Raw genomic sequence first — 13,350 nt, 5'->3', positions numbered from 1 at the left:
AACAACTATCAAGAATGTAAATCTCGCCCTTGTGACTCGAGAATGCGCATTGGGTAAATCTCGCCCTTGTGACTTGAGAATGTCCAATAGGTAAATCTCTCTTTGTGATTCGAGAATGTGCATTGAGTAAATCTCGCTTTGTGACTTAAAAATATGCACTAGAATGAGTAAATTTTGTCTTGTAACCCTAGCAAATAAAAAGACACAAAGAAATAAAATAGTGATTTCAGTCAGTCAATTGTTACTCTAAGAATTATTGTTCCTTCAATTGTTTATAAGGTAACATTTTAGTCTCTTTTCAATGAAAATAGTTAAAGCCTTTGCATTGAATGAATAAATCATGTTAAGCAATATAAGAATAGTCAATAGTTTTAGTGAACTATATTTTTGTTCAACTGATCTATCTATCCAAACTATAGTAAAATAAAATAATAATAATAATAATAATAATAATAATAAAGAAAATATAATAATAATAATAATAATAATAATAATAATAATAATAATAATAATAATAATAATAATAATACAAAAGGGGGAAAAGGAGAAAAAATAAAAAGAAAAAAAAAAGGACGAAAGTGATTTTTAATTTCTTGAATGCGCCCAATAGAGCATCTGTGAATATGTAAATCATGATAACTCAACTGAGTGAGACTCAATCCTGAATCATTGTTCCCAAACTTCACCCATATAACCAAGTGAGCTACCCATGTTAACTTCTTGAATGCCTTTTGTATTGTAGAATGGAGGGGAGGATATAGTGAGACAAAAGTAAATAAATAATTAAAAATTGTTTAAAAAGAGGGAATCTCTCACTCCAAATACCTCTACATTGCAGCACAATCCAGGATTGTGAGAGATACTTTAAAATCTTGAATTTATTTCTAGATGATATCAAACATACTAACATAGTATATAAAAATAAGTTTAAATAAGATCGAGTTTAATTTAAAAGCTCTAAAACAAACTCTATTAAATAGAGTCAAAATATAGAAATTTTACAACTTGCAATACTATTAAAAAGAAAAAAGTGATGCATGTTTCATAACTTGCATAATGTATAAATTTACAAATATATTTTGCTTGATTTTTATTTTGAGAATACGGTATTTTTTTTTACGTAAAATTTACCTTAAAAAGTATACAAAAGTACAACTAAAAACTTATATATTTGTGTGGTACTGGTTGTGATTTTGACCGGGAAGTTAATGCATTTGTATATATTTTCATGTAGAGGCAGGTAAGAAGTTGGGTTGCATTTAGAGCTCTGACCCTTTGAGCTAGCTACATGGCTGCTATACTGCTAAGATTCTGTCTCTAGTTCTTTACCAAGACCAAAAGAAGCTTTTAATTGCCTCGTCTTGGGAAATCATTAGGGTCATTCAAAAAGACAATACAATATATTAAGCTGTAATATTTAAATCATAATATATGTATATATGTTAGATCTAAATATAGTCTAACCTCGTAATAACGGAAGTAATGTAGATCTTCAGTTATAGTTGATGGATTTTGTTGTTTTGCCTAGACATGCAAAGTGTTAGTCATTTTGTGTCATACTTGACTCAGAACCTACATGGCGTATTGGTATTTTCTGAGCAGTATGAGTACCATAACTTTAGGTGTTATATGTTGTATGTATTATATCTTACCAATACCGGCTTTATATAGGCATGCATAATGGTGAAATACAGACTAAACTTAGATGTCCAGTCCAACCAAACTACTTATTGGGCCTAGTCCGGTCACTTACACCACATAATTAAGACCCGTAATATATACTCCGTAATATATTATACGGGAAAGTGTTACAGTATATTCACGCAAATTTAAGAAAAATATTATCTTGAAAATTAAAAAAAAAAAAAAAAAGTTAAAACAAAATATAATTCCTCTTTCATGTGTTTGAACTCAACATTAAAGTGACTACCTACCTAGGTTGCACAATAATGGAAAATAAGAAATGAGAAATGCAAAAAGTGAAACGCGTAAGGTACAAATATATATATATATATATATATATATATATATATATATATATATATATATATATATAGATTTTGGTTCCTGTGAGGTCAGGTCTTCCCGTGCGGTCAGTGTGGCATACACCATTAGGTATGTATAAATACACCATACAGTGTTCGAAAATACACCAGAATAAAATGCCAAAAAATACACCACACAAAAAAAATACACCACACATAATGGTGTATTTACGAACACTGTGTGGTGCATTTATGCATACCTAATGGTGTATGCCGCACTGACCACACGGGAAGATATGACCTCACATGAACCTGACCCTATATATATATATATATATATATATATATATATATATATATATATATAATCAAAGCTTATTCAAGCTCAAATGAAAACAAATTTCTTCGTAAATAATTGGACTGATATGATCCATCTACATGAGTTAATCTTATGGACAAAGTTAAATATCTAGAGAAAAAAAAAAAAAAAGGGGGATAACATTTTCATAAATATTGTGAACTTTTATTATGCATTGGGACAAATTTAAGATTGCAGTTGCTAGTAACTAAAAGTGCACTCAACTCTAAAAAGAGTACACTTAACTATGCTTGTACTATAAGGTGCACTGATATGTTACGACACAACAAACTTGAGTGCACCATTGGTAGATTTTAAAGGCACTATTAGATATCGATACACAATTAAATTTTATTTAATGTGCATCTAAAGTTCGTAATAATTACAAAATTGTCATTATATTTTTTTCTTAAATTTTTAATTTGTCAATCGGTCAGAAATAGATGGTTGAGATTGTTCTCACTTGAACATGTCCATGTACATATACGAAAATGATCATATGTGAATTTGTTTCAGAAGAAAACTAAGAGTCCATCTTAGTCATCCATTTGGCAAGAACTAGCTTTTCTAGAGCAAAGAGAAAAAAAAAACAAAAAAAAAAACAAAAAAAACAAAACAAAACAAAACAAAACACACAACAAAAGCTGTAAACCCTTTTTGTTTGAATCAATCAAAACATTCATGTTAATCCAAAGTATTTTTAAAAAAAATAAATAAATAAATAAATAAATAAATAAAAAGAAGAAGAAGAAACATTCATGTTAATCCAAGAAGGAGAGAGAGAGAGAAAACAAGTGTAATATTACTCAAAAACCAAAGTAGCAATAACATGAATTAATTTACAGAAACAGGTATCTAGTCTATCAGAACTAGTACATTGATTTGTCAATTTTGAGTAGAAGTCTGGGTTGGTGGTCCATGGTTGTATACACTGGTACAAAAATAAACTTGATACTACAATAATCAAAGATGGTCGTCGAGAAGCAAATGGTGGGATTAGAAATAGAATTTCATTCCACAACTTCACAACGCGAGGGACAACTACGGCTTCCATAATTTCATGGTACAGTCTTCACCGTAAGTGGCAACAAGATTTATATGGGGATGGTGAGTGATACCAATCACATCCTTCTCATGCACCTGCCAGCAAGCGTTAAAAATGGAACATTATCGGTGTGTTGTGATGTTAAGGAACAGAGCTAGATACAATGCCCAAAAATAAAATAGAAAATACAACAAAGAAGATTTATTTTGGTGAGGCGAGAGTTAGAAGCCACTCGAGGAAAATCCATATTTCATGTCCCTATACAAAGAAGCTTGAAAGGCCACATTTTGGAAATCATGGGTGAAAGGAAATAAAGAGAGTGAACAAATGGAAAAGATGACTCAAATAAAATGAGGAAAAGGAACCCATATTAAACAACTTTTCCGTTGTCCTATGATTATGGTTGGCCAATAAGGCTAGCATGGTATGTTAATGGAATAAAATCCTCATTCATTAGCAAGGTTATTCCTCGACTTTTTGGACCGGCACTGTATACATGCAGGCTTTTTTTTATGTGACCAAACGGAAAATTACAAGAATAAAAAATAAAGAGTTTTCAATAAGGTTTAAGAGCTTACCTTCATCAAATGTTCCAGTTTGCCAGATTGACAGCTAAAGCAGTACAGGTTTCTGTCAAAATAGAGCCAGCATATAAGAATGTGCTTATGAAAAGCATTTTATAATGTTTACTAGTCTTTTCTATGCGCGATGCGCAAAAATATATGCCCAATATTTATATCTTTTAAAATAACTAACAAATACCTACTAATTAAAATCTATATGAATCAAATTTATTTATTACAATAATCCAATATATAATGTCTACAAATATTATTATTATTAAAGAATATAAAAAAATATATGGTGGATGCATGTGCATGGTAACAAATACCTACTAATTAAAATCTATATGAATCAAATTTATTTATTACAATAATCCAATATATAATGTCTACAAATATTATTATTATTAAAGAATATAAAAAAATATATGGTGGATGCATGTGCATGGTAACAATAATGGAAAAGATAATGGAAGTTATAACGGTAGAGGTATTTTTGTCCAAAAATTTATATAGTACAACTCTAAAAGCATAAATGTACAAAATGATTAGCATTAAAAACATGGACATAAATGAGGGATATAACTTTGATTGAGACTTATTATTTTTTAGATTTAGATTAGATTAGATTTTAGATTAGATATAGAAATGCAAGGTTATAGAAAAAGGAAAGGGATCTTGAAATAAATGTTAAATGCATTTGCTTCCCTTCACTCCAGTTAACATAAAACTGGAGAAAAGAAACTGCAATATCAATATCTATACTTAAGTGGTCTTATTACTGGAAGCCTCGAGCAAGCCCAAAAGGCGCAGTAAAGAGAATCAATTATTTATACCTGTCTTCACCGACACAGTATATCCATTCTCCTTTGGGCGATACACAGGCTGCCACAAAATCACCGCCTTCTCTCTTACCAGATGAGAAACTTTTCACAACCTGTATTCCAGTGCAAAGCTCAGAATGATAACACAAACTTTCAACTCCCTAACTACAGTATTCAAAAACTCGCAAAGTGTCTGATTCAGTAGAAGATGTTTCTGAACACTAAATACAATATAATAGTAGATAAAGTTTGAAACTCTCCAATCTTTTACAGAATGACTAGACCTCAGAAAATATCAGAATCTGCATTGACAAGCGGGCATCACAGACCTTATGATTTATGAATACATAGTACAGGATTTCTCAAGAGTAATATAGAGAAGAATAAACACAATCTAGCAAATTGTGCAAGTAACTAGGTGTATGCTGAACATTTGGGGAAGAATTGGTGGAGGGGGGGGGGGGGGGGGGGGGGGGTCAGTTAATTAAAGGAATAGCAAAAAGGAAAAAGGAAATAAAAAGAGCTTGTAAAACAATTAAACATGAGTAGAATATATCAAACAATTCAGGATAGTCAACAAATTAACCATAATGATCACCCCACATAGCAAGTTATGTAGTCACATCACATAACAAGAAAAATAAAATAAAATAAAATAAAATAAAATAAACAAAGGTTTACCTGCCCTTGAAGGGTCATCAGGTATATTGATGATGTCTTGTTACACACAACTATATGATCTGTATTCTTGGGATAAAGATGAACAGAATTTACAGATGCATCGCCTCCCTATAAGGAAAAAGTAATGGAAATTAAACAATTATGTGAAAGCAAGCCTTGGAAGATGATTGTAAAAACAAACAAGCATGAACTAGAGCTGTAGGCCATGAAAGATAAATACCCTCAAAGGAGGTGGAGGTTTGAAGGTCTGTAGACAGTCTGTGGTCTTCAAATCCCAAACCTGTTTTAGGTATTTCAAATGAGACTTGCATAGAATATGAAAAGTCTGTCATTGATTCTATAGTCAATAACAAAGTAATCTTACCTTCACTGTGCAATCACTAGATGCCGTGATGACTCGAGATCCATCATTAGTAAAAATACCATCATTCACATAAGATGTGTGGCCACGGAATTCTTTTAATAATTTCCCCGATTTCAGGCCATGGATTCTACAATGCATTTAGGAATAAAAAAGAGCAAAGATCAATTAAGGTTTCCCAATGGCCATTGAATTATCATTGCTTAACAAGTCAAGCTACTCTTAACCTCAATTTGACTTTGCCCCTTAAAAGATGGGTACCCGTCCCTCAAAAACAAAATGTCATCACATATATGCATAGCCACAACAAACCTGGCAGTGCTGTCAAACGATGCGCTCAAGATCTGACTTCCATCTCTAGAGAAGACAAGACTAGTGACACCCTGAGAATGTGCCCGTTCAAGACGGCGCAAGCACTGACCAGTTCTTATACGCCACACCTAAAATAAAAAAAAATAAAAAATAAAATTGAATAAACTACACAGGGTATGGTTAAGCAAACTATGTTCCTAATTTCTTTCCCCCTCTTCTTTACTCTCTTAATTTCTCCACAGCAAAATGCGCGACAGATTGCCACTCCCATGTAGACAATAACATATAAAGAATAGATACAGACTGCAGAGCAATCATTTGAACCTAAACCTGTAAGTCTTTCCTCAAGTTATCCACTCAACCATCTTCCAATACAAACTAGGAAGAAATTGGCAGGGGACAAGATAATGCTGGCATGTAAACCCAGAAATAAAAACAAGTTTACCTTTATTTTTCCATCTTGAGATCCAGATGCAAGCATCTCAGAGTCTCTGCTAAAATCAACACAAAGCACAGCATCATCATGCATCATAAATGTTTCCTACAAAGTTCAAATGATGTCAGCAAATACACAAGGTTAACAACCAGATAAATGGAGAACTCCATCTTGCCAAAACATATATTAAGGACAACTAGATAGCTCAAAACTTTATGTATATCATCATTCAGTTGAATAAATGACCAGTAATTTCTTTCTTGAATACATAAAACAGTATCTCTAAAATTTGAATGATAGTTTAATTCTGAAAGTATCTAACAACAATGAGTCGCACATAAAACATTTTCATAGACAACACTAATAACAATTGCACTTGCCAAATATTATCTGGTTTCTTTCAAAGTATTGAGCACCAAAATACAAGAAGACAAAATAGTGAATCACAAAACTAGGCACGCATAATCATAAGACAAAGACAAAGGAATCATAACAATTTACCAAAAAATATTGAAACAACTTATATTATCATGATAGCAAGATAGCCAGAAGTTATAGTTTTATCAAACAAAAAAGTACTCAAAAATTGAAAAAATTAACTTACATCAGCCTGATACTGAAGATCCTTCTTTAATTTTCCACTTATGTGGTCCCATACCTGGACTCCAGAGAAAGAAAAAGAAGATTAAGAAAAAGAATCTAGAAACTCAAGAAACAGTGAGATGTTAGAGAGAGTTGGATCAGTACCTCAATAAATCCATCAACAGAGCAGGAAACAAGGAATTGTCCATCTGGGGAGAACCTAGCACATTCTGGGTGGCTTTTCTTCCCAAACTGCAGAGACAAACCACTATCAAAATGATATTCAAAATTTGATCTGGTTCCCTCAAAGCCACAAACAACATTAAGTGAGTTGGAAAAAGAAAGACTATTACAAGAGGAAATATCCAATCAGCTGAGGTCTCAGTATATGAAAATATATTAGGAGCCTATTGAACAACATTATCTCAGGTTTATATGGTTTTGTTCAATAGAATTAACTGCCAACAAAAAATCAACACAAAAATTCTTCATTTTCCAAATAAAAGAAATTAAGTCAAAGCAAAGCTTTTTATTTACCTTAATAGTGTGCCCAAGAGTTGTGGGATACATATCCTCTTCATCTTGTTTCATAGCAGCTGTTCCCCGGAACAAGTCAAATTGTGTTCCAGGTGGAAGTAATCCTGAAAAGAGTACACTGGTGGTTAAAAAAAAAAAAAAAGAGTAGCAGGCAACAATCCATTCCAACATCTACATGAATTGTAAAAAAAATGACTGCAACTTGGTAGAGTAGATATTAAGATATTCACTCAATGAGCAATATAATAATGGTGTTGCAATAATAAGCATTATACATTTTTACCTAACAATCACTTATTTAAAGAAGAATTTGTGTATAGACATGCAGTGGAGGGCCAGTGGCAAGATCAATATATTATGATACAATAATATCAAGACCAAAACCAATTTGCCCAAAAGTCATATTATTAAAACTTGAGACATTAAGGATTAAGGAATACACTACCATTTGTAAGCAATTAATCCTTCAAAGGAAATAATGCTCTCTTGACTGGATTATTTCAAAAAGATCTGGAGGTAACCCCAAATCTCTATATTGAAGAGTTCCTCCTCCTTTTACTACACATTCTACCTGCTCATACTTTCCCACAAATACCAGACTGCTTAATAAATTCATTGTCTGGAACAATAATTCATACTCTAAGAAAATCACCATATCTTATATTTGTCTTTAGCATTTTTTTTGAAAGAAGGTTTGCATAAAAAAGAGTATATGTAGGTGCAAGTTCATGTTTGTCACCTTGATGCTGCTGCCACTTCAAAGCTTGACCGATCAAAGCCATTAGTCGTGAAGGAGGGACAACAGAAACCTCTGTAGCAAGAGCTGAAATGCAGCAAAAGAAAGTGTATCAACAGAAATGAGATAGAGGCTTACCAACTGCAGATATGCTTAGCATCATATACAGTCAAAGTGAGTGAACAAAGATAACACCATAATTCTGTCTAGTCCCATTAAATATCATCCAGAATCTTAAATAGCAACACATACATTAGCATTCTGTGATTTCTGTCCCATTCATTTTTCACCTTTTTATTTGGGAAGAAATATGTAGAAGCTACCATCAGGTATTTTATTTATCAAACTACAAACAAACAAACAAACAAACAAACAAAAAAGACGGTAGGGTATAAATCATTAAGTATCTGCACGACCAAAAGGTTACTTAATGGCAATGTTGTAAAAATCGGCCTAGGCCGCCGATTAGGCGCCCCTAGGCCGAGGGGATTTCACCCCTAGGCGGCTTTTAGTTGGCCGGCCAACTAGGCGCCCTCAGCGCCCAACTCAGCCGAGTCGACGCCCAACCCTAAATGGCTAAAACTCAAAAACAAAAACAAAAACAAAAAAAAAAAAAAAAAAAAAAAAAAAGTCAAAAGCATCGAAAGACTACAGAGCCTTCAGCCTTAGCGCCACCGTCACAATCACCACAGCCACAATTCTCCTCAGCCTCCTCATCCGCTCATCGCCGCAGTCACCACAAGGAGTCGCCTCGTCGTCGTCCGTCACCATCAGCCTCACTTGCACCTCATCGGCTACTCCTCTTATAAAATCCCTTGGTTGAATTCCTTGGATGTTGTTTCAGAGAATAGAAAGCACTTCTACTTGATTTATATTTATTGTCTTCTACACTGGAAGTCTGGAACGCTGCCTTTTATTATATATTTTTTTATAGTTACTAGGCTGCCTAGGCGGCGCTAGGCGCCCAACTAGCGTATAGTGCCTTTTACAACATTGCTTAATGGGCAATGCTATCAGTTTATTCTAAACAACTGAAAACTGTTGATACCAAATTACCCTATTGGGTCAATATATGCATTATCAAAGTAATCTATCAAGCAAAGACCACAAGAATGGTTGAAACCTTGGCCTATTTGTGCACGCCTTTTCTCTTTTGTTGAATCTTGATAAGCCTGCACACATAATTTGGAGCAGATTCAGTATGAATGCGTACATATAATACAATGCATAACACACCATAAGAACACTAACCTCATGCGGGTCAAAGTAAGTCCGAACTAATAGATGCTCAAGTCGTAGATATCTCTCTGGTTGTTCCTGCTTCATGACACCCATCACTTGTGTTTGCCTCAAAATAGCACGTGCAGTATCTATCTCCCGGAGTTCTATCATTTCTAAAACAATCTAATTTGTTTGGGAAAAAAATACATTAGAATAAGCATTATTCGTAAGAACATAAAGTATCCAGTCAACATTGCAGCATCAGCTATGAGTTCATTAAAATACACCACTAAAAGATGAAATAAACACTCTGGCTATACCACCTAAATCCTCAAGTATAAAGTAAAACCAACTGTGTCCATGTCAACCAAATATTAAAAGACACATACATTGCAAGGTGATATATGGGAACATGCACACTAGTAAATCTCAGGCTTGAATTCGGCCAAGTGTGTGATCTTGTCATTTTAATCATGGCTTCCACAAGAACTTGCAGAAAATATATCCTTAAGTCTACTTTTTCTCACTTATTGTAATGGATACTTTAGTAAGAATATTCAAAATTGTGCGTGTATTTAAAAGCTGAGCCTACATATCATCAAAAATGTCCTTTCACTTCAGTTTCTTTCTTTTGCAAGACTTGTCTGGAACTTATTTTATTTCCCTAGTCTCCAATTGTCATTTCTCTCTATATATATGATTTGGAGTAAGGCAGGTCAAGACTAATGAATCCTCCATATGAGTTTAGGAATTCCGCTGTGCTTTTCTTCATTTGAAAAATTAATTAATAATGGAAACAGAAAATAAAGAGGAAACGGTGTAGACTAAAGGTTTTATCACCCTTACTGTAAGCCTAATGACCAACTAAAATAACAAGCATGTTAGAGGAATAAGGGTTGTTAGAGAGAGTTGCTCTTAGTCTTACATTTCTGTTTTGAATTATGTGGCCTAGTAGTCTTTAGCCTATGTATAAATAGGTTCTATCTTGTACAGTTTTCATAGTGAGATATATACACAGTTTCATAGTTCAACACTTAACAAAGCAGACTCAAAAGCATTCCAGTATTATCATTTCTTTCCCATGCCAATAATAATGAAAATTTTGGTTTTGAATTGTGAATTCAAAAGGAAAAAATGGAAACATGCAAAACACAAATATTGTTGGCAAGTAAATGATAAATGAGAATACATGGCATTAAAGCTTTTTTCCCTATCAGAGATTGCATACCTGCTCATACAAATCCTCGAGTATTTTTCTAGGAAGCTTGAGCTGTGAGACCTGAGGTAATACTGCATCCCATCGCCCACCATTAATATCAGCAACAAAAGTTTCAAGGCTATCCACTGTGTTGAGAGAAACCTGGCACTCATTTTGTAATGTTTGGAAAGTTTGATGCAAAGAATTTTCTTTGCAGAATTGAAGAACTATCTTAATTACACTGCACAACAAAGCAGACACACAATCAGTTTTCTTGTTCGCTTTATATCAGTACATGATAACACAATCTTATACCATTTCCCAAGCAAAGAACATAAACAGGATAAAATTAAAACAGAAGAAGAGCATAGGATTTTTTTTAAGATGATCTAAAGAGAAATTGATTTTACTGGGATTCTGAAGAGTAGATAAGAAGAGGACAATTCTTTTAAAAGAAAGATAGTCCAAAGAGAAATTGATTGTACTAGGATTCTGAAGACTGAAAAAAGAAAAAGAGGTCTCTTCTGCTTCTCTTAAAAAAAAAAAAAAAAAAAAAAAAAAAAGAATTGGCATTCTTTAAATTTCTTTAAGAAAACAAACGTGTCCTCACTTTCTGACTGCATTGAATAACTTTGGAACTGAATTAGTTTTTAATACAAAAATATTAGAAGTTGAAAAAGTAAATCTCAAAGTACAATTAGAGAATTAGCCATTCAAATTTAATTGGACCTGACCCTGAGTAGTATGACTTACAAAGTAGATCTCTCATAGTCCCATTTACCTAATTAACGGCGGCAGCCATAGGCATAGTGCTGCAAATTTGAAATTGGTTTTATTTTTTTTTCAGAATTCATGCTTCTTTTTCCAAATTTATATGAGCTTCTAAAAATTCCCTCATTATCTTCCCTCTCACAGAATTTGCAGATGAACTAAGAAATGTATGTTATTTAATCGTTGGGATCTATTATCGGAACACGTTAGCAACCCCTGATGGTCAAATATACACATCCTACTGCACACACATATTACATGCTTGCACATTTACTTAATTGAGCTTCCATAACTTCAAAAAACAGTAGCCATGTAAAAATTGCAGCTTTGCTACAAAATTCCTCTGAATTTACACAGAACCGAAAAAAGAAGCCAAACAAAATTTAATACTTGAGTTATTGCCATTCAAATTGTTTCAGAAAAGTGTTCAAAGTACTTTCAAAATACTATAGAATCTCTGTCAGCTTACTTCAGATATGCATTAGCTATTTCTAGTCTAGTTATAAAGTGTCGAGAAAACGTTTTTTTTTTTTTTTTGTTCAGTAAACAGAAAAAACTAAATTTTCATAAAGGAAAAGAATATAGTTCTGATGCATATTTCGAACTTTCAACAAACAATCATGGTTTTCCCCAATATTCACCCGAAACAAGAGCATTACGCATATACACTTACATATACACATAAATAGAGCATATGAAATATATGAGAGGGAGAAAGCGTACTCTCGAGCTTCTATTTCAAGGGTGGACGACATAGTTGAGTGATGGAGAATCGACTTTAACACTAAAACCCTAAATTGCTCTCGTCTTCTTCAACGAAACAGATTTTAACTGAGTAAGAGTAATCAATTCTTCGATACGGGTTTGGCATTCGGTTCGGGTTAGTATTCTAGCTGGGGCGCACCAAGTACCAACATCAGATTCCCGTTTTATTTGGGAGCTTAAGTCCAATGTTATATAGAACTAGTATCTTACCCGTGCGACGGGACGGATGAAATTTTTTTATTATATACTTAGATAATAAATTTAAAGATTAAATTATAAATAATTTTAATATTTGAAAGTGTACATTTATTTGATTATAAATAAATGTAAAGTATTACTCAATTAATTATAAACAAATAATATATGATTTGTTTGTCTGCACTTATTTTAAAAAAAAAAATCGATATATAATATGATTTATGTAATTATATTATTACTAAAATAAATATAAAAAATAAAAAATAATTTATTTGTAATTATTATAAAAATAAATTCAGTGACTCATGTTTAGCTTAATTAACATAATAATTATTATACAATTAAACTAATTATGTGCAATTATATTTTTATACCTTATGTATATTCCTTTTCACCATATCGTGTTTACTTTTTTCATTCTCCTCCATATCTGAATAAATTAATTGTAGTTATTATAAAAATAAATCCAACAACTCATGTTTAATTGTAATTATATAAATATTCATGTAATTATTAGCTTAATTAACATAATAATTATTGATCAATTATACTAATTTTTGTATCTATCCTAAGTATTATAAACATTTATCTACAATATAATTTGTATATAAAATAAGTCTAGGTAAGAAAAAAAATTATTTTATAGGGATAGAATAAGCCTAGATAAGAAATATAATATGAATTATATTCATTGTGAAATAAATAAACTTAAAATTTATATTTTAATATGTGATTGGGTTAAAAATAGAAGTGGAAAAAAAAATCTTTCAAAATATA

The 13,350-nt window shown here is 32.2% G+C and overlaps 1 protein-coding gene across 1 annotated transcript; it reads right to left on the bottom strand.

Moving 5' to 3' along the window:
• Positions 1-3,122: 3,122 nt before the first annotated feature.
• LOC109148855 (suppressor of mec-8 and unc-52 protein homolog 1) lies at positions 3,123-12,540 on the bottom strand. Its single transcript, XM_019296610.1, has 16 exons — positions 12,334-12,540; positions 10,870-11,080; positions 9,672-9,824; positions 9,544-9,592; positions 8,424-8,507; positions 7,685-7,788; positions 7,313-7,399; positions 7,170-7,223; positions 6,575-6,670; positions 6,130-6,257; positions 5,821-5,947; positions 5,677-5,736; positions 5,457-5,564; positions 4,788-4,888; positions 3,967-4,018; positions 3,123-3,483 (listed from the first exon to the last, which is right to left on the bottom strand). Exons 1-16 carry the CDS (start codon positions 12,363-12,365, stop codon positions 3,385-3,387), a joined length of 1,545 nt encoding a protein of 514 aa, XP_019152155.1. The 5' UTR covers positions 12,366-12,540; the 3' UTR covers positions 3,123-3,384.
• Between the last annotated feature and the right edge of the window lie 810 nt (positions 12,541-13,350).

Source organism: Ipomoea nil, unplaced genomic scaffold (assembly GCF_001879475.1).
Source record: "Ipomoea nil cultivar Tokyo-kokei standard unplaced genomic scaffold, Asagao_1.1 scaffold2144, whole genome shotgun sequence".
Classification (NCBI taxonomy): domain Eukaryota; kingdom Viridiplantae; phylum Streptophyta; class Magnoliopsida; order Solanales; family Convolvulaceae; genus Ipomoea; species Ipomoea nil.
This window is presented reverse-complemented; position numbering and strand designations above follow the sequence as displayed.